This window comes from Typha latifolia, chromosome 7, assembly GCF_019914945.1.
Source record: "Typha latifolia isolate L0001 chromosome 7, TyphaL0001v2, whole genome shotgun sequence".
NCBI lineage: Eukaryota > Viridiplantae > Streptophyta > Magnoliopsida > Poales > Typhaceae > Typha > Typha latifolia.
In genome coordinates this window covers 5,398,438-5,418,605 of record NC_133092.1, presented here as the reverse complement: position 1 = coordinate 5,418,605, position 20,168 = coordinate 5,398,438, and the positions used below count along the sequence as shown (strand labels likewise).

The window sequence follows — 20,168 nt, the reverse complement described above, 5'->3', positions numbered from 1 at the left end:
ATAATTAATTAATTAAAAAATTTATGGCATGACGTAGCTGACCAAAGTGGCCATGCAACTGCATGAGTAGCTAACGTGGAGGGTGCCATGCCCTCCCCCACCGCCGCCGCGGCCTCCCTCCCCATTGCCTCTCTCTTTTTCTTCTCTCCCCTCTCTCTATTTCGGTCTCTCTCTCGCTCTCTTCTCTCTCTCAAACAACACACATACTCTCTCTCTACCGTCGCCGTCGTCGCTGTCACCTCCACTGACGTCGGTGAGCCTATTCCATCCTCTCTTTCTTCCTATCTCTCTCCCTCTAAATATCTCTTTCTCTCTTTCTTTCGGTCTCTCTCTCTCTTTCTTGCCAACTCCGGCCTACCACCGTCGTCGCCGTCTTTGGAACCCATTGCTGCCACCTTCGCAAGCATTGGTGAGCTCCTCTCTCTCTCTTTCTCTCTCTCTCTCTCTCTCTCTCTCTCTCTCTCTCTCTCTCTCTCTCTCACACACACACACACACACACACACAACCGAGCTCGGGCTCGCTGAAGTCGAGCCGTCGGCAAGAGGCCAGCCACTAGCTGGTTAGCAACAATCGGTCTCCTCCCCGCCGGCTCAGATTCACACTTCCCTCCTCTTTCTCTTCTCTTCTTCTTCTTCCTCCTTTCTTTCTTTCTTTCTTTCTTTCTTTCTTTCTTTCTTTCTTTCTTCTTCTTCTTCTCTGTTACATACTAGCCTGATCCGATCTAAAATAGTTTGGACTCGATTAGGCTTGTAACTTTCGAGGGGATTTGCGAACAATCTAACCGATGGATCTTTCTACATTTTGGATATGTTGTCGCTCTAGGAAAGAGCTTTCTAACAAATCCAAGATCATAGGATTGGACAGTTAGATCTTGAGATATCAACCGAATAGTGGTCGAAGGTCAATTAAACCCTAGCTTGATAGCCTTTCAGTGGCTAGATAGATGCTAGGTTAAATTCTTGGTGTGAAAGGGGAGAAGTTGTTATAGAAGAGGGGGGTTAGAAGTTATAGAAAGCCGACCAAAGACTTAGGCGGTGGAAGAATGGAGCTGGGAGAGAGTGCCAATGGCTAGAGATAGTTGAGAAGGAGATAAATGCACAATATCAATTTCAATTATCACCTAAACTCCAATTATGGTTTCCTCCACATATTTATAGAGGCTCACCCTAGGACCCTTCAACTAAATTGAAAAACCCTAACAAACCAATAACTTTCGCCACGGTGCATTAGAACGCATCCGATCACGTTCGAACACGGAATTACAGTTCTTTGTCATTGCGAACGTGTGCAGTCGTTCGAACGCACAATTTACATTCTATGTTTTTATGAACTCATACAGACGTTTGCATACTCGTTCAAACGCGGTCCCTGCGTTCGAACACCCCCCGACAAAAATCCTTTTATTTTTTCTAATAAAACTCAACTAAATAAATGGGCTCATCCCAATGAATCCAATGTTGCGAGTGGAGCTAATATAGACCGAGTCGCATCACTGGTTTTGTATAATTATGAGATTATCTTCACGTTGTAGGTAAACACATAATTATGAGCCCATATATATATATATATATATATGTAATATTTTCCAATATACTTAAAATTAAGAAGTCTCCCTCTTCGTCATTGAATTCAATTTAGATAAAATAAAATAAGAGACAATTATATCTAGACCCCTTGATTTGTAGTTTATTTTTATATAAACATTTTTTTGTGACACATTGACACTTTTAAATATGAAAAAAATTTTAAAATTAGATTTTTTTCATTAAAAAATAATATACGATTGTCACATTTATTACGGATTATTTTACTATTTTTTAGAGAATAAAAATAAGAGAAAAGCTAAGGATAAAAGGGTGATTTGATATTTTCTATTAACACTTCTAAAATGGAATCTACGTAGAAGTGACTAAATTATAATATGCGTAGAGAAAAAGGAATCCTAAAACGGTGTCTTTTTTTTTGGGTTGGGCCAGTTCTCCCAGCTGTAGCCCATCTTAAGTTGGAGCAACCCAATCGAGGCATGAGGGGGGTTTTGAGAAGAAACCGGTCGTAAATCGTAATGCTTCCGGATTACAAATCTTTCTCCTTGCTCCGAATCCTCCGATTCCTCCCAAAAAATTACCTTTTAAGCACTTGAGGTAAGTGATCCCGACCCGTTCTTTGATATTTTCTTCAGTAATTTAGATAGAGAAGAAGAGCAATGGAAGCGATTTGGCCGGTGAAATTTGCATAATATTTGTTCTAGTTGATTCCAAGCCCAAATTCTTGATCGACAATCGTTGTGTGTGTGTGTGTGTGTTTGGGGTTTGGTGGGGTGGGGGTAGGGTAGGTTTGAAGTCAGAAAATTATTAGTTGAAAATGAGCTGCTTGAGTTCTGGTTCCGAGAGCTTATCCACCTTCCATGTCGTATCACTTGCTACTGCTATTGAGCATATATTTGAAACTAAGAAAGTTTGTTCTAACTGTTCTGTGTGATTCTTAGGTACTTTCTTCGACGGTCAAATTTATAATATTTTCTGGAGTCATTTGTTTATAGTCTGAATTGCATTGTAGGATATGTTTAATGGTTGTAAATAAATCATCTGATTCACTATGAGAATATTATTATCGACTTGGTAAGCATGCTTGTATTAATGTCTTTTGGATGCTTCCTTCATCCTCCTTTTCCTTTTCATTTTTTGATTTTTTCCCCTCGTTTATATTGTCTAGTTCATTTCTTTTCCCTTTATCTAGATAACAGGTTGGATTAGTACATAAGTAGGAGATGGTTCTTCTGTTCTTGCACAAACCAGAGACTGTCAGTGGTGATGTAAATGCTGTAAAAGAGAGGATCTCTCTTCTGCAGAAAGTGGAGTCTCTTATCTGGTCAGTGATAAAGTCAGGTGGTCGATACGAGGCTCGCTTATGGCTATGCAACACCATCTCATGCATCCATTCTATTACTCCACGTGATCAGCGTGAATTGTTCATTGACCTATTGGAGTCCAAGAGTTCAAAGAAAGATGTTTCTGTTCATTTGCTACAAATGATTATTGAGAAAAGACGAGAGAAGGTTGGGGCTATTATTGCAAAGAAATGCTACCTACTTGAGAAGTTTTTTGAAGGTGAGTTTGCTTCTTTCCTAATTGATAGATCAATTTCAATATGCTATTAAATCTATACTGCATATTTCTATTACAAAGTAACGCAAAATATGTAAGTGCCTCAAGGAGATGGGACATTTGAAGGCTTTTTTGCACAAGGGCATACCTTTAGCCTAAGAATAATTATAATTTTTCTCTTTTTAATTGCATTTTATGTTCTATTTCCAACTTGTTTTGTTGTTTTAGGTAATGTTTATTTCTGGTACTGATAGGATGTATCTTTGAGCTTCATGCTGGAGGCATCTTTTACTTTAAGAGGTATCATCTTAGTCAGATAAAATTAGAATTCATCAAAGGGCATTGATTTAGTAGTAGAATTATCAACATGATTTTGAGCTTCTACAGCAAAATAACAAACTGTTTAGTTTGGCTTTAAATTGGTTACCTTTGTAATACTGTTGGGAAATTCTTTTTAGTATATTTGGAGTTTCTTCAGCAACTAATAAAACAATTATTGCTTTTTGGTATTTTCTGGTCCGATGCTGATGTCATTTAGTGGCTTCTTCCATGCTAGAAGGCTAATCATGATGACTTAAATTTAGATTGCTTATATATTTCTTTATGAATCACAGGAAACACGAGGCGCATTATGCAATGGTTTGATAATTTTGCTGCTCCAGGTGAATCAGGACATAAAAAGGGAGCTAGAGCTATATCCCAATTTGCATTTGTGAATCGTGACATCTGTTGGGAGGAGCTTGTTTGGAAGGGGAAGCATGGGCAATCCCCAGCAGTTGTTGCCACGAAGCCTCATTATTTTTATGATCTTGATGTTCTACAGACAGTGGAAAATTTTCTTGAATATGTCCCAGATTTTTGGTCTTCAGATGAGCTTGCTGAATCTGTGAAAGATGGTGAAATTTTGCGCATTGATACAAAATATTTTGTGGATCAATTTGTACGTCTGATGTATGAGGAGAAATGTGAAGATATATGGGTAATCATCAAAGATTTTTTGATGGAGGAGAAATTCTCATCTCTTTCTCAGCATCTCCTTATTCTTCTTGATGAACAGAGGCTTCTTTCTTTCCTTAAGTCACTCACCGAATGTATTCGGCCAAATTCACAGTGCGAGGAGTATAGATTCTCATGTTGTTGGCTTGAAATTCTTTTGTCAACACATAATGGCTGTACATCTGTTGATGAACTTCTCCTATTAAATGCCATCATTGCCAAGGGTAGACAGCTGTTACGCCTCATGAGTGATGAAGAGCATGAGGAAGAAAAGGGAATCATCGAAGAACTTTTAAGAAGTGCCATGGATTTTAGTGATTCTGATCATTGGGCTCTTATGAAAGAATGTGTCGAGATGAAGAAGCTGGAGGCAATTAAATGCATTGGTCTTCAGTCTTGGATACTTTACTACCACTTGTCAAAAGACTACAAAACCTTAGAATTGTGTGAATCTTTGTTTGCTGAAAACAGAATAGGTTTCCGTATGGTTGATGATTACACAATAATACAATCTGGAGGCCATTCAGATACTGATAATGAAGGCCTGACTAGAAGCATTCATAGGAAGAGAAAAAGGGACAGGAAAAAAAAGAGAAAGAAGTATGACCATGATGAAGGTGGTCCTGATCAGCTGGTGGATTTTGAAAGTTCAAATGGATCGAGAGGCTTGCAACCACGAGGGAGAAGTTGGCGGCTTTCAACAGATGGTTTTTCTTCTGTATGGAATATAGTACGTTATCTCCTTTCTCATCTTCTTGGACTCATTAATTTTACTGCATTATTCTTGTCCATTCTTTTGTCGTATTTGGTAAGTGTTATCACTATTTGTTTACTAGCATTTTGTGGGGGTAATGAGGCTTTGCCTTTATTGGCACAACCCACTTGAGATATGTGCCATCTGTAAGCATGGCCAATTAAATCGAATCAATGAGTAGTAGGGGCAAAATGACTAAAGCATTTGGAGTTAAAGCAGTGAATAATTCCTTGCAGTAAATTTGCCCCTTTTTTCATTGAAGTTTGAGGAAGAAGCTGATGTTCCACTTCCTTATATTCTTTTGTTTTGATATCTTAGATTTTCTTTCCTTATTTGAGTACAAAGTAGGAAAAACTGAAGTTGTGTTGCTTGATGATCTCACTCTTGTGAATACTTATTGTTCTGTTGCATTCATTGTTTTATAATCTTATGTGCTTTCTTTAGTAAGTTTTTAGAGGTCTTTTTAGGAATTCTTCAAAAAAAATTCTCTTTGTCTTGCACCAAATCAGGCTTTGAAGATGCTTTCTGCAAGCTTGTGCAGAGTGATGCAGTTCAGTTAATTAGATCTGATTGACCTTTGTCTGAATCTAAAGTTGACACAGGTGGCAAAATAATAATAATAACCTAATCCAAGGTCCTCGATTTTGTATTTTGAATGTAATCCTGAAGATAAAATTCTGTTTTCTGAACCCAAAATGTTAGCCATACACACAAAGATAATGAGGCAAAGGTTAGTATAGAAAATCTCATTGATAGTATGTGTGCATGAAGTACATGGAGATTTGAGCTTTAGTTTACATCTAAGAGCCCGTGTAGGTCATGCCTGGTCAAAATAGTTGGGGAGAGGGAGAGATTTGTTGGTTTGTGAAAGGAAACAAGAAATACAACGAGAAGAAATGGAATGAAAAAAGGGAGATAAGCAAAGATCCTGCTGCTAAATGAGCATAGTACTGGAGGTATTGAGTTGTGGAACACAGGGAATATAGTGAGCACTAAAAGAGACAGTTTTGTGATGTCTTAATTATATGGGCCTTTTTTCTCACATAAAATTGTATTCTTAACAGTAATGGATGCCCCTTAAGTCCTTAACAATGAAGCCTGAAGCTGCTCTTGAATATGTAAAAGAAAAATTAGATATAATATAAGGTTCTAGCAAGTTTTGTTTAATATTGATGTTGCCTATTCCACATGCACCAAGTCAATGAAGTGATATGCTATCATTTAATCATAGAATTGTAGGCATGATAATCCCTACAAGTCAATCTAGTCAAAATTAGTACTAAAAGTCTAAAAGTTATCTTTTTGCAAAAAATTAAGAAAGCATCATATGCTAACATGTATGGTACTTTCATACTGATATTTAATTTGAGTGTACTATGAGTAGCTTATTAGAAGTGCATGAGGGCAATCAATTACTTATTGAATAAATAGGATACTTGAAGGTAGTATCCAATCTGATGCAGTGTCTGATTCAGATACACCTAAAGTTTGGAAGTATCTATGCTTCCTAGCTGTATGGTTTATTCTTGAAAAGCATCAGTATTAGCTTCCTTGACTTGTTAAGTGAATTTTCTAATGTGACTACATTATCTATGTTAGGAGAACTTTTTTGTCACTTGGAAAAATGGTTCAAATATGTGAATAACGGTAAACCATATTTATTAGATTTAACGGATATATAGCTAAGAAAGGTGTTACAATTAATTCCCATTTTCTACTTCTGATTTTTTGCTTGCTGTCAAGCAGGCAGACATACCAGAGCATCTTTCCATCCACTGCTTCAGAACATGGATGAAGTGGGTTTGCTTGCAGTGAGAGTTCCCATCTCAACATGAGGTCTTATGTCAGACTATAAGACCACTTTTTTGTTTCTTGTGATGCTGAAAGTCAGCATTTAAACTTCTCTTTCTGGCACACATGCAAACATGACTGGTCAGTTGCTGTTGTCTTTTCTCCAGGCTTTTCCCTTTTTGTATTATGTTTGAAGATAATTTAAATAATATGCGTATTGTATTGAATTCTCTTACCTTCTTTCGTTCTCAGGTCAGTTGGACATGAAAGATGAACTCATAATTGCTGTTATTCCCGACTGCTACGTTTCATATGCAAGCCTTTACTCTATTAAATTTGAAGGTTTGAATTATTTTGCAGGATTTCTGCCCCACTTACTGTTATTTTCTTATGAATCAGTTTGCCAGGCATTTCATTTTCAATATATGCATATGATGAATCATTTTTAGTATTATTTTGAAGTTATAGGTCATGCAATCAATGTCTGTAGTTGAACACAACTACATAAGGTGGTTTTGACTTTTGAGTAAGTTTAAATACTATTACGAGTTCGAATCACACCCTTGGGGTTTAGAAGCTATTAAGTTTTTATCTTGTTTAACCAAAAAAAAAGCAGCAATAATAGAAAATGGCATAACTGTATGAAAGTTTGCCACATTAGAAGTTACCTCTTAACCATTTTTTCATATTTGTCAAATATCTTCTGTAAGGAGCTTCATTATAAGTATCAATTACTGGAACTTAGAGGGTTTATGGTCATGCAACACTACTTTTATTTATCATTTAAGTTATCATTCCCTTTGGAAGATTAAATTGGTTCTTGGTACTCACATATGGATAATCTAAGCTTAAGCTTTTTAATTTTTAGGCGAACATATCCTGAAAGAAGTAAAGGCTGAATAAGGAACTTGCTTAAATTTGTCTCTGGTCAGCAGAAACTTTAAAATTACTAACATTGTCTGTTTGAATAAGAAATAGATTAGGTATTGGGCAATAAGGGTGTAGCTAGCTAAGCTCGAGCTGCTTATGCTTAGCTCAGCTCGGCTCAAAAATAAGAGGAGTCAATCTTGTGCCAACTCAGCTCAGCTCAACCCATAACTCAATTGCAAAGGTTCCTATTTGATGTTAGTTGAGCATTTAAGAAGTTCAGTAGAGAAGAAGAATTATATGGAATTATGGACCTCTTCTAGCTATTGTATTCTTAATTAGGCTCACTCAGGCTCAGCTCGAAATTAATTTCGAGCCTTAGAATTGAACTTAAGCTCGGCTCAGCTCAACTCGAGCCGAGTCCAAGTCAGTCTAGACCGAGCCCGAGCCAAGCTCAAGCGTAAAATTAGCCTATCATCAAGTTGAGCTGGATCGAGCCAGACCAAGCCAGATTGAGCCAAAAAAGAAGGAGGAGGAGGCGGGGCACCGCGGCGGCTTGCCGCTGTCGAAGGAGGCAGCATCACAAGAAGAAGAAGAAGAATAAAAACCTATCAAGCCGAGCCTGAGCGAGCCGGCTCCAATCAGGCTCGGCTCGCACTTAGCTCAGCTCTGACCAAGCCGAGCCAGACTCGAGCTTTAGCCGAGTCGAGCCCGAGCCACTCATTGAGCTTGACAACCCTTTTCTTGATGTGGGACTAAAGAACTGCTAGAACTATTACACAAAGCATTACATCACGTAATAATGCTAACGTGGAGATTCAAACACTGGGCTCCTCTATAGGATGAGAGCTCTACTTGCTCATGTTATGGTTTTCTTTACCTTAATTCTCCTAAAAATCTTAAAATCTTATGAGAATCAATTATCCTCCAATATGTAAGAGGTCGCACTCGGATGAAACTAGTCATTTGGTTGATATATGATAAATTGATAATTTCAAATTGATAAATAGACAAGAGTATGTAATATAGCTAGAGTGTGAATGTCACACCCCGCTTAGAGACATGACATGCCATGTAACTTGAGAAAATAATCCCAAGAGATATGAAGCCAGTGATAACAAAATTTATTATAACTAAAATAAAGTCAAACAATTTTAATTTAAAAATTAATCCAACTAAATTAATACCGAATTAATTCATAAGATTCAAAACTACTAATCTAACATAATTAAATTTTAAATAACTAAGACTAATCCATAGACTCCTATTTGGAGGATTTCAATCTCAAGCTTGGTCTCCAGAGTCTTATTTTGATTTGCTCCTAAAAAAATATAGATGCTTAATGAGCTCGACGCTCGGCAAGTAATCCCACTTTGTCTACGAATATGCTTAAGGATAGAAAAATCAACAAGTGATAAATTTATAATATAATGCATAAGGGATCATAACTCATATATAACATTTTTCTCAAAATGAATACATTTTTTGGAATTTTCCCAAAGTGCATAAATTGTGAATAATGCAATAACTTGTATTTCTAAATAAATCACTCTGAAAACAGAATTTATATCTGTCAAAATTAATATCTTAGATATTCGACAAACTGATAAAATGTTATAGTCTCTTAAATGGGTATTCTAACATATGGCGACATTGCACTACCAGTCACCATCGGAATGGCGTTCATGACTTTTCTAAATAATTGAGTTGTTTAGAGTCATAGTAGTTACCTCTGCAATGCCCTACTAATTTTCTATTGGCTGTTAAGTAAAGATTAGAGTCACCACAGATAAAAATTTGAGAATCTTTTTTCTAATTTCGCCAGAGTCACTTGGTAGTACATCATAACAATACAATGTAAGAATCTTTTCTCTAGACTTATCTCTCAAATTGAGTTCCAAATATTTTTTTCATCAGTGTAATTCATATTGAGTCAACCCAAATCAAATCATGATCACTTACATCTAGATTCTTTATTTTTATCAAAGAATTCATTATGCATAAACAAAAATAATGCATAGACGTCAATTTGTTTTGAATCAAATAATTTTGAACTTATAAAATACTCTAATATCATGATAAACTTTTATATCTTATTTGCTGAAAATAAAATGAGATAAATATCTAATAATCGGATTTGTCTAATTATCTAAAAGAGATCATCCTAATATTAAAATTCCAGTTTTAATCATGAATACTAATAGCAAATAAAGTATTTGATATAAAGGTCATGATATCACCGTTTTTGTAAAACCAATAAAATTTACATACAAAAGATATTATCAAAGGAGATTATGAAAATTTAAGCATCTTGTAACAAATTTTATCTAATAAAATAAAATTACTATTAATTTTTTTGAATTGATAAACAATAAGCAAGAAAACTTGCCTCACACTTATCGTAAAAATCTGATTTTCAAAATTATTTTAAAAGGCACAGTTGCCAATTCAGTCCTTTTCTTTTTTCTTCTACCCTCTTTTTCACCCTTCCTGCTGCTGCTATAGACCAAGCATACTATAGCAGCATACTTTCTTTCTTTCTTTCTTTCTTTCTTCTAGTACTATAACTGCTGTTATACTTTGCCAGAGTCCGCCACTGAGTCGCACCTTCTCTCTCTACAATGTTTAAGGTTTCTCTTATATATATATATATATATATATGTATATGTATATTTTTTCATTACCCTAGTTCTTATATATCTATATATGAGGAGATAAATCCTAAAGAGATATGGGTTTAGTTTTCTTTTCTATTTCCCAATAGTAGTTCGATATGGGTTAAGGATAAGTGCATTATCATCCTTATCGTTATTATCTTCTTCCTTTTTTCGGTTATTACAGTGAATGGTTGGATACAATTTACCCTGTAGCAGAATACTTCATTGCATGATAAAATATTCCAATGCAAGTTTCATTGGTTGAGAAAGATGATTTATAAAGACAAGATATTTGTGAAGTTTGGTAATAGCTTGTATTAACAAGACCCAAGTTCATTGCACATGGTAAATTTGTCTCAGTAGTCTACCTTGTTCTGGAAGAGATAGTGAGAATTGAGTAAATCTGATGCAGTTGGTAAGACTTGTCTTTAAGCAATTTCTGACGACTAACTAAAAGGACTCAGAGTAATGGGCTCTATAACAATGCATGATTTAAACAGTATTTATTTGGATGACTAGTTGATAACAATATGTGATATTAGATTGTTAGCTTGCTAAAAGTACATCCTATTTTTCTGATTTCTTCATGCAGATTGATGTATTCAGCATATCTGAGGCTGGATAGATGCTGAGATGAGCTGAGCTGACTATATGGGACTTTCTGATCCTGGTGAGCAATGACAAGCCCTGTTGCTTCACTGTGAGAGCTTCTGCACCATTTCAAGAGAATTAAGTGAGAACAATGTGAGGGCTGACATTGTTGTTTTTTTTTTTTTTGGAAGAAAGGGTTGAACCAAGTTATATTTGAGGGCTGACATTGTTATTGGTATTTGATTCATTTAAAGCCGCATCACTTGGATTCAATGCTTCCTTGGTGCCTCTCTGGGCCTCATGTCCTGTAAGCTTCTGCACTTTTGAAGGTCCTGTGCTATCATTATTAAAGAGTCATATGAACGGGAACAGATGCCCCATCATTCACAAACTAACCTTTTGTAATAAGGACTATTTTATTCTTGTTACAATCTTGTAAGTTTATAAAGCTTGTAATGGTGCTTTATTTATTTTTTTGTGTCTGTGGAGAAAGAAGCTGCTTCATTGTTGAGCTCCTGGCTATTTCTATTTTGGAGCCGCCGCTGTTAAGCATTTTCAGGATTTAGGTGATACTCTTTTCTTCTGAGAGCTGTTGCGTCTATGGTTTGGTGTACTTCTGGATAAATGTAATTTTTCTTCCAGAATTCTATTTGACAGTTTCTTAGGAATCTGGCATGCTTCCTGAAATGTTGCCCATTTTTCAAATCGAAACGACTGAGAATTCTGATTTGGTTGATAGGACTTTGCTAGAGTTAGGGGCAGTATTTTCCTGGAATCTGGTTTTCTTCTCTTTTTTTCATTGGTAAAAAGAAATCTAGTTCTCGATGCCTAAAACTTTGATCGTTCCTAATGTTTCACTTGGAATCAATCAAACTTTCTGTAGACCGAAAAAGTCATACTGAGGCAGAATAATAGTATAATACTATATGCTGCCATAGTTTTTCTTGGATAAAAATAGGAAATTTTGGTGTAACTTATAATCAAAGGATGCAGCTATCAAGTTTGTAAGAAGATATCTATCGATTGTGTTGCTACTTCGTTCCCATGACAAGGGCTGGGCGGCTGAGTGCATTTGGAATTGCAGAAATTCTGCAGGTAAGTTACATACTTGCAAAACAGAGCTGCCAAATATAGCTATTTATTGCTACTCAATCCTTCAGAAGTAGCCGTCAGAATCAAAGCTATAAAAAAAGAGGAACTATCACCGAGAACATGACTGGATGGTAACACTACTGGAGTTATTTGGAAGTTCTATTTCTTGTTTTATACTGTATATACACTTAATATTCCTCACTAACTGTGATCCACTCTAAAATAGAAACCTGTAAACATTCAATTGATGACTCAATATTCTTAGTGGTCTTTCACTTGGATCAATTGTCCTCCGTGAAGACCAATGTTTCAAACAAGATATGCAACTGGAAAGTTCGTAGCTGCACAGAGTGTGGTGTCATAAAAGTATCTACAGATTTACTTATTTTCCAGGTTTAACGAAATGCTTGGACATCGTTTCATGTGTAAGATAAACACTGACACAGGTCACACCTTGGGATTATATGTCCTAACAGTGTTAAACAGGTGTCAGCGTGTCTCCAGTTCAGAAGGTTCCAAATGAGCTGTTCCATTTTAAGCTGCACTGAGAGATCTGAAAGTTTCAACATCATCTGGCCTGGTGATTTCTCCTATTGCTGAAATTGTAATGAAACAATAAGATTAGTATAAGCCTATCTTTTACACGAATGAAACAGAGGAATGTTTAAGTGCTAATAAAATGGTGATGGGTCATAAATTCGAGCATCAACAAGAGGCTTGAAAATGGTCAACAATTTGTATTTCTTACTAGATATTTAAGATGATGAATAAGGTAAATAACCATCAATTAATAGATAACAAGTGCAGAAATAAAGGAACTCACAGGCAGGTTTATAAGTTGGCAAGCTGATATATCTAGGGCAAGAGCTTCTTGAGTTGGACATGTCGTCAAGCATATCATATCCCATTACGCAATCACGAGGCTGAAAAAAGATGAGTAATACCACTATGGTTAAGCTTTACTTCCTCAACAACATTGTAAATAACAAGATGGCACTGCACTCAACCAGTGATGAATTGGACCAGCCTTGATACAGCAACAAAGGATGTTCATTGGATAATAATTGGAGACCAACAAAATAGTATTCAAAGTCAAACAACTTTGAATACTAAAAAACTCCCAGATCAACATAGACATTAAGAAAAAGAACATTGGAAGAACTTACAGACGCACAAGATCCCAATGCATAATCAAGTTTCTTATGGCTTCCAGCAGAGATATGTACAACTAGGAATGACCAATGAGCAAAGTACCATGATGGAATTTTTGGAACATCCCATTACCAGTGGCTGACACCATATATCTGGCATAGCACCTTTCTGAAACTCTCTGGTTTGTTAAGTCATGGACTCGACGCTATGCCTCCAAATATGAGGAAATAGATAAGTAGACCCCATAGTTGGTCAAACATTGACACAAATTCACCAAGCAGAATTAAGCCCACTTGACTGTTCACGTAATGTGTTATAGTGAAAGCAATGCTAACTTTTATAGTGTCGAATGTGATATAAGATCTCACTACTTTGGTCAAAACTGTGGATTTTCTGAAAGCAATTCGACAGAGATAATACAAGGAAAATTCCCTAGCTATCTAAAGAATCTTTGGAACAAAAGACATGCTTTTGTTTCCATTAACCTGGGAATAATGCAAACTGCAAAACAGTACTTTTGTGAACAATCACTAAAACACTGCCATATCCTACTCTGATTGATCAAACAGAAACATTTAGAGGAACACCTTAGTTTTGGCAGATGACCTGTCAAAGCTCAATATGCTACATGTTTGTTGGTATATACAATTAATATGCACACGGATGATGACAAATTAGAAGCAGTTTATGGGTGAAAAAGTAAGTGCTCACCTTAAAATCCTTGTAGAAGCATAATCTAAGCTCCTCCACTGAGCCATGCTTGCAAACCATCAATGGTGATGCCCCAAAAGCATTTTTAATAGTTGCAACAAATTCTTCTAATGGATATTTCTCACTATTTGTGGCCAGAATACCTGCACTGTCCAAAATTCTCTGCAAATGGAATATATGTTAGTAAAAACAAAACCCTAGAAAATTTGGCAGATTTGATACCATATAGAGTTGTAGAGTTGCATCCACAAGAATGGGTATATCTATGTATTAAAGCATTATCCAGGTGAATAATTTAATTATATTTTGCCACTCTGAACTAGTTTCCTACTGCTAATGTGAAATGATATTTTTGCCGGATTGGCCTATCCCGATCTAGATCGGGATCGGCGGGTTTTGGTTAAATCGGGCCAAGTCCATTATGGATCTGTCCCAGATCCGACACAGGAACATAAATTGTTGATGTCCCCAGAAATCTCTCTCTCTTTCTCTTTTTCTCTTTTACTCTTTCTTTTTCTTTGGAGCATCATGATATGATGCAATCACTCTTTGGAGCACCAGGCCTTAGACATTATTATTTACAAACTTCTGGCAATTATGATGAAAACAGTTACAGAGATTTACGAAAATCAGTTCGGTATTTATTGAAGTTTTGACATTTGATAAATTAGTATGTTTTTTTATCTTTAGGGTTCATATATGAATAATTCTTATTTTCTTATTCTTTTGTCATATTTTCTAAATTTTTTAAAAATTTTCTGCATTTTTAAATAATATTTAGAATTTTGCGTAATAAAAAAAGTCTGATCCTGATCCGGGTGATTGATATGGCCGATCTGACCGATCCAATCGATACCTTAAATCAAACCTCTAGTTCAAACAAATTTTGAAATTTTAGTTGAATGAAAAAAGAGATGTAAGATGAATATAGTGGCCAAAATATTTATGATATAAGAATGATGGCACTTGTCAACTGCTAGTAAAGTATGGTGTAGTAAGTATCGGGCCAATGTCTTCTCAGGCAATATAGTTTGAGCATGATTACCCAATGTGAGTTTTTCTATTTTTACTTGCTCCCCTAATGTGATCAAATGAAAATGAATAAGAGGCTCATGCGATCAATGCGATAGGATAGGGAAGGTTATATTGTTGGGAGCAAACTCCAAGCTAATATGAATGATTAAATGTTATCTAAATATATTAAAAAGAAAAAAGAATCAAACTACAGGAGGACTAAAGAAGAGAAAAATGGCAAGAAATTCTCAGGCATTTGGAAATGAATAAATGCTATGTTGCAAGTCAATGAAACATGAGCCACTGATTCCATTGGTTAAGCATTTAATACGTCTGAATAATTTATTACTTTGTACTAGTGAGAATCTCAACAATAACGTGAAATAACAAGGCATTATGAACAGCTACAGCTATAGAGAAAAATCAAGTGCTCCAAATCCATACTTACCGTAACATTATGTTTGGAGTACAGATCAAGGGTTGTACTAAAGTAGCTGTACTCATCCTGTATTACAGGGTAGGAGCATGTCCCATGCTTTTCTGCAGCAACCACAACAGAAAGGTTAAGTAGAAAGTGAACGCAATAATTGAACAGTTTGAACTATATACTTAATCCACCCTAACCCTGTTAAGAAACAATTGGACGAAATGAGGCAATGCTTAGGGATCATGTTTGCCATACTTCACAGGGATACTTATTCCTTCTTTCGTCAATGATAACCATAACGTCTAGATTAATTGCAGATGTGATGTAAACTGCATCTTTATCTGAACTTAACAAATCACATGAATTGTAGGTGCCTAAGAAGAAATCCTGCTCAGTCAGCTCCTTTCAGGTTTTACCTGTTCATTGGCACGCATCACTAGAATGCGCAAATTCTTTGACACCTGCTAAAGTTTATGTTGGCACTAGAGACCTAGCTAATAACGATTCCTTAAAATAGCATTCAAACAAGTTCAGCCTTGATTGGTTTCTTCATGTAAGTACATATAGATGTTAGGCACTTAGGCCATGGCTGCTGCATTCACAAGAGGTTTTGAACACTTCAGCTCTGTTATGTGCTTTGGCTGCCTTGAATGGTATTCAAGCTCGTAATGAGGGCAATCTTGAGCCAAAGTCAACTAATGCTTTAGTGTGATTGTTATCATGTACATTTATTAAACAATGGAAACATAGGTGCATTCAAAGTTTCAAGCTATTTTAGTAATTCATTTCTTGCATCAATGGTAAGGCTCGCCTCCTTGTACCCAAGTTTTGATGGGTGTCAAAACAACCTCTCAAATAATGAAGGTAAGGTTGCATACATCTTGTTATTTTCGCGCCCTTCATTTGCCAGGTCCTCATGTATTTGAGAACCTTTGTTTTCATTTTTTGCATTGCAATCCTAATAGATTAATAGTTTCTATAGTATACCATAACATTCAGATATCTAAACAATTTAATAGCAGAAAGTATTAGTTTGCAGAACTTTAATCTATAACTAACTAATGAAAGAAAAGAACACTTAATTGGGAAAATTAAGGAGTAACATTACCCCACTGCCAAGATCCGGTAGCCAACCAGCATATGCACAAGAACACAGAACTTGTAAGTTACATCATGATTTAGTGAAAAGAACAATCAAATAATTAATACTTCAAATATTACCTCATGTGCCCAAAATGGCCCCTTTCCGCCAAAGCAACGTGATGGAGAACTACAGGATAAGGAAGGCCAGTATTTCTCAAGTACTGGCATCAAAGATGAGATCTATGCACAGATAAAAGAAGAGAGATCAAATCAATAGCAAAATTTGAGCTACTTGCATGTGGGATAAGGAGAAAAGGAAATTATTGAATTTAAAACTTTTGATCTCAAGAATAGATGGAACTCTATACCTTTTTTATGTCAAATTCAGAATGAGTGCAGCATGCCGGCCAGCTCCCATCATCATAATCTGCCCAGAGTCCATCTAATACAAAAGGTTTTATCAATGAATTAGTTCCCACTTCCCACCTAAAGCAGTTTTAACATAACTTGAAATAATCTTATAATAGCCCTTCCAAGTTATAAACTGGTTCACAAGGGCATATCCTCACTGAACTCCTTGTTCTTCTCTACATGAATATCACATTCTGTGCACTTAGATATTGAAGATCATGTTGGACAAATTACTTTTATTTCACAGATGCATCATTTAAGTTTTGACCAGATATTATTAAGGTTCTCAATCGTATTATAAGAACGTACCACAACTAGCTATATATAGCATTTTACTATCTTAAAGCTGGAATTAAAAGTTCAAAATAACTTATCAAGCGTTTGCTTTATCTCATTTTCTAAACATGATCAGGCAAAACTTTATCAAGGAAAAAAGTTAGAATCTTATCTGGTAAACATAAATTATTAAATTGTAATAAAAAGAGGAAAAACTTGTATAATTACTTAATTAGTCAACTTGGACAAACAAAAGATTCATGCTCCTGTTCAATTAATTTGATGCCAGCAAGACTTGCCAGAACTTCATAGTAAAGTTGCAAATAATCATGAAGAAAATTCATAGTATGTCCCTGAGGAGACTAACTAAAGATATCTCCTGTGCACAAGAAGTAACGTTACCAACTAAAACATATACTTACGAATTGTGAACCATGTGACAGGCTCTGACCTGCAAAGTAACAAGAAAAAAGACTGAGGATAGAGGTGGCTAACGAAAATTGAAAGCTGAAATAAAAGTAATTGGTTCCAAGAGTGCAAAGTAAAAGATTTCCCTCTATCCAACAGGGAATTATAATACATTAACATAAGAAGTAATTCACTAAGGAAAAAAATATAAGACGTAGAATGACATTTGAAAGATCTGGTATCTGTAACAGCTCAAGATAGAAAAAAAGAAATCAATCCTATTCACAAAACTCTGAGAACAATGCACATATCCTGTCCATCCAGTAGTGTAAATTAAGGTGACCTCTAATAGGAAAAACACAATCAGAAAAGAATCCAAAAGAGATCAAATATGGTCGATAAGTTCATCCAGATTCATCTGGAAAAAGTTCAATTAAGTAAATTAATTCACCCCGAAGAGTCATGATCCTGATATTCTCTTCTTAGAGACCAAGTCTCTTGTGACACCACTTTTTGTCCAACATTTGATTAGCTTTCAAAATCCAATGTGCAATCAATGGTCAAAAATATGTAAACAGTTTTGTCAAAATTTTAACATAATAATATTTATATTTTATAGGGCTAGACTACGAACTTCATGTTAAACCTTGCAAAGAAAAAACACTTTTATAACCAAAAATTATAATATATTCCGTTCTCTGCTCCGTAATAAGCATAAAATATATCGTTAGTACATTACTTAACAACTTAAGATTTTGGATTAATTGGTTATCTAACATGGTATGAAAGCTACTTTTTCTAGAGGTAATGCTTTCAAATCTCAATAGTCCGCTTTTATTTCCTAAATCTTAGTATTGCGTTATAAGTAGGCTGCACATTCTACTATCTATCTTCTCTCCACGTGCAATACTAAGGGCTGCACGCAAGGGGCATATTAAAGACATGATACACATTGTTAGGTATGTTATGTATCAGCTTAAGCTTTTAGGTCAACTGGTTATATAACCAGTTAATCCAACTTGCATTTCATCTCAAGGGGCCATCCTCATTCTCATCTTATCCAAGCATCAAATGATCCTCTTTTCATAAAAAAAAATTTAAAATTAAAATTTTTTAAAAAAAAAAGCTCCCACATTAAACTTAACCAACCCAAACGCTTCAAATTAAACAATAACGATTTAAAGCAAACGCCAGCAATCAAAAGCAAACTAACAAAGAACTGGTTTGAGAATAAATCAAGATAACCCCAATTCAGGAAATCACCAGAATTCCTCAGAAACCAAGCAAATTAAACAGAATCCAGAACACCACCACAAGGATTAGATGGAAAATTTGTGCAAGACAATACCGGCAGCAGGCATTGGAGGGGCAGCAATAGTGGGTTGTCCCGCAGAGAGTCCCGGGCCATTGCAGAGCCAGCACGAAGTAATCAAACTCTCTTTGCCCCGAAGCTTCTAATGGCGAGAGCAAGGAGAGGCAAAGGAAGAAGACGAAGTGGAAGAGGGAGAGGAGAGTCAGAATTTTTACGGAAGCCTTTGACATTGATCTCTCTACCGCGCTCTCTTCCCCTCTTTCTTCCTCGCTCTCTCTCTCTCTCTCCCTCTATAGATATAGATATATATATATATATATATATGCTCTATGGGTGGTATTATACCACTGTCGAAGGGAATCTAGGAGTAGCTAAACGCGACCGTATGCAAACATGGATGTGGGAAATTAATACATCCCTTAGTTGGCGGAACGGCCCGATAGAGCGCGAAGTAGCCGATCGTAGGAACTTCACGCATACACGATTGCAGACGCTCTGCTGACAAACGATGGAGCGTGAAGTTATAGTTATCCTTGGGAAGCTTTTCTTATACTTGAGAATTTCCACCTTGCGTAGATCTGGGTACCAAAACTAACCCCGATGGACGACGAGTTGTAAATATATATATATATATATATATATATATATATATGGCTTCTGACACGTAGCCACCACGTAGGATTGTGCGGTGGGAACCCAGATAACTAGTGCAGCTGGATGAACGATATTTGGTACATACTTTGAAGCAGAGTAAGATCAAAGGATTGGATGCACGGGTGTCTTTTTCACCGGCCTACGAGTACCAGAACTCGCTCATTGCGTGTGGCTAAGTGTATTTGGTGGATTATTATCATTATTTCCTTCCTATCAGAGTCTACATCTACAATATAGGACTCGTACGTAATCTTGTCAATCAAGTCGCTCAAGAATCAAGATCGTGTTTTTCCAGGAATGGATCGATTCACAATCGGATATGTAATTTTTGATATCTAAACCCCGTTTATTTTAGAAATAAATATATAAATACTATTTATTAAAATTATATTTTATACTGCACACCAACTTAATTACTATTTTACCCTTATAATCTATCCCATTAATTTTAAATTAACAGACATTCATGTAATTTTATAAAAAATAAAATATATTTTTCTCATCATTCCATTTACTTTATATCATATTAGTAGTAATTATTACACTCTTAGAATATATGTGAAACATAAGAATAGCTAATCCTAGAATAAAAACTTTATTTTAATAATAATAAAAAAAATAACTATTTAAAAATTGGTCTTATTTCTGAAATAAATGAGGCGTAATAAAATTTCCATACCTAATGACTCCCAATAAATAAATAAAAGAGATAGAAATAGTAGTATGATTCTATTTGACCCCTCTGTCTACCAATAGGCTAAGCAGTGTGTGTCACCTATTGGGATAAATAAATTTAGAGACTCAGAACTTATTTTGCTCAAAATAAAATATCCAACACTTTATAGGAACTTATATACACAATCTCCA

At 35.6% G+C, this 20,168-nt stretch overlaps 2 protein-coding genes across 3 annotated transcripts; one reads left to right on the top strand and one right to left on the bottom strand.

Moving 5' to 3' along the window:
• The first annotated feature begins 1,903 nt into the window (after positions 1–1,903).
• LOC140793015 (uncharacterized) lies at positions 1,904–11,231 on the top strand. 2 transcript variants are annotated; one of them, XM_073144326.1, is made up of 7 exons: positions 1,904–2,142; positions 2,738–3,108; positions 3,720–4,831; positions 6,602–6,787; positions 6,899–6,988; positions 10,763–10,840; positions 10,953–11,192. In XM_073144326.1, exons 2-4 carry the CDS (start codon positions 2,769–2,771, stop codon positions 6,668–6,670), a joined length of 1,521 nt encoding a protein of 506 aa, XP_073000427.1. In that variant the 5' UTR covers positions 1,904–2,142; positions 2,738–2,768; the 3' UTR covers positions 6,671–6,787; positions 6,899–6,988; positions 10,763–10,840; positions 10,953–11,192. The 2 variants fall into 2 exon arrangements, with proteins under 2 accessions (XP_073000427.1, XP_073000426.1); XM_073144325.1 differs by having other exon boundaries at positions 10,763–11,231.
• Positions 11,232–12,071: 840 nt separating this feature from the next.
• Positions 12,072–18,940, bottom strand: LOC140792989 (ribonuclease 2-like). Its single transcript, XM_073144281.1, has 9 exons — positions 18,684–18,940; positions 17,350–17,378; positions 16,609–16,682; positions 16,379–16,480; positions 16,266–16,269; positions 15,179–15,270; positions 13,717–13,878; positions 12,677–12,776; positions 12,072–12,449 (listed from the first exon to the last, which is right to left on the bottom strand). The coding sequence occupies exons 1-9, from the start codon at positions 18,875–18,877 to the stop codon at positions 12,388–12,390; spliced, it is 819 nt and encodes a 272-aa protein (XP_073000382.1). The 5' UTR covers positions 18,878–18,940; the 3' UTR covers positions 12,072–12,387.
• Between the last annotated feature and the right edge of the window lie 1,228 nt (positions 18,941–20,168).

What these genes read in the sequence shown, in the direction of transcription:
- LOC140792989 (XM_073144281.1), bottom strand. Translation starts at nt 18,877, where the DNA reads ATGTCAAAGGCTTCCGTAAAAATTCTGACTCTCCTCTCCCTCTTCCAC. An exon ending in CTGAATTTGACATAAAAAAG is followed by an intron (nt 16,481 to 16,608) that starts GTATAGAGTTCC and finishes ATCTGTGCATAG; the next exon opens with ATCTCATCTTTGATGCCAGT. An exon ending in ACTCCAAACATAATGTTACG is followed by an intron (nt 13,879 to 15,178) that starts GTAAGTATGGAT and finishes TTCCATTTGCAG; the next exon opens with AGAATTTTGGACAGTGCAGG.
- LOC140793015 (XM_073144325.1), top strand. Translation starts at nt 2,769, where the DNA reads ATGGTTCTTCTGTTCTTGCACAAACCAGAGACTGTCAGTGGTGATGTA. An exon ending in ACTTGAGAAGTTTTTTGAAG is followed by an intron (nt 3,109 to 3,719) that starts GTGAGTTTGCTT and finishes TATGAATCACAG; the next exon opens with GAAACACGAGGCGCATTATG. An exon ending in TTTCTTCTGTATGGAATATA is followed by an intron (nt 4,832 to 6,601) that starts GTACGTTATCTC and finishes GCTGTCAAGCAG; the next exon opens with GCAGACATACCAGAGCATCT.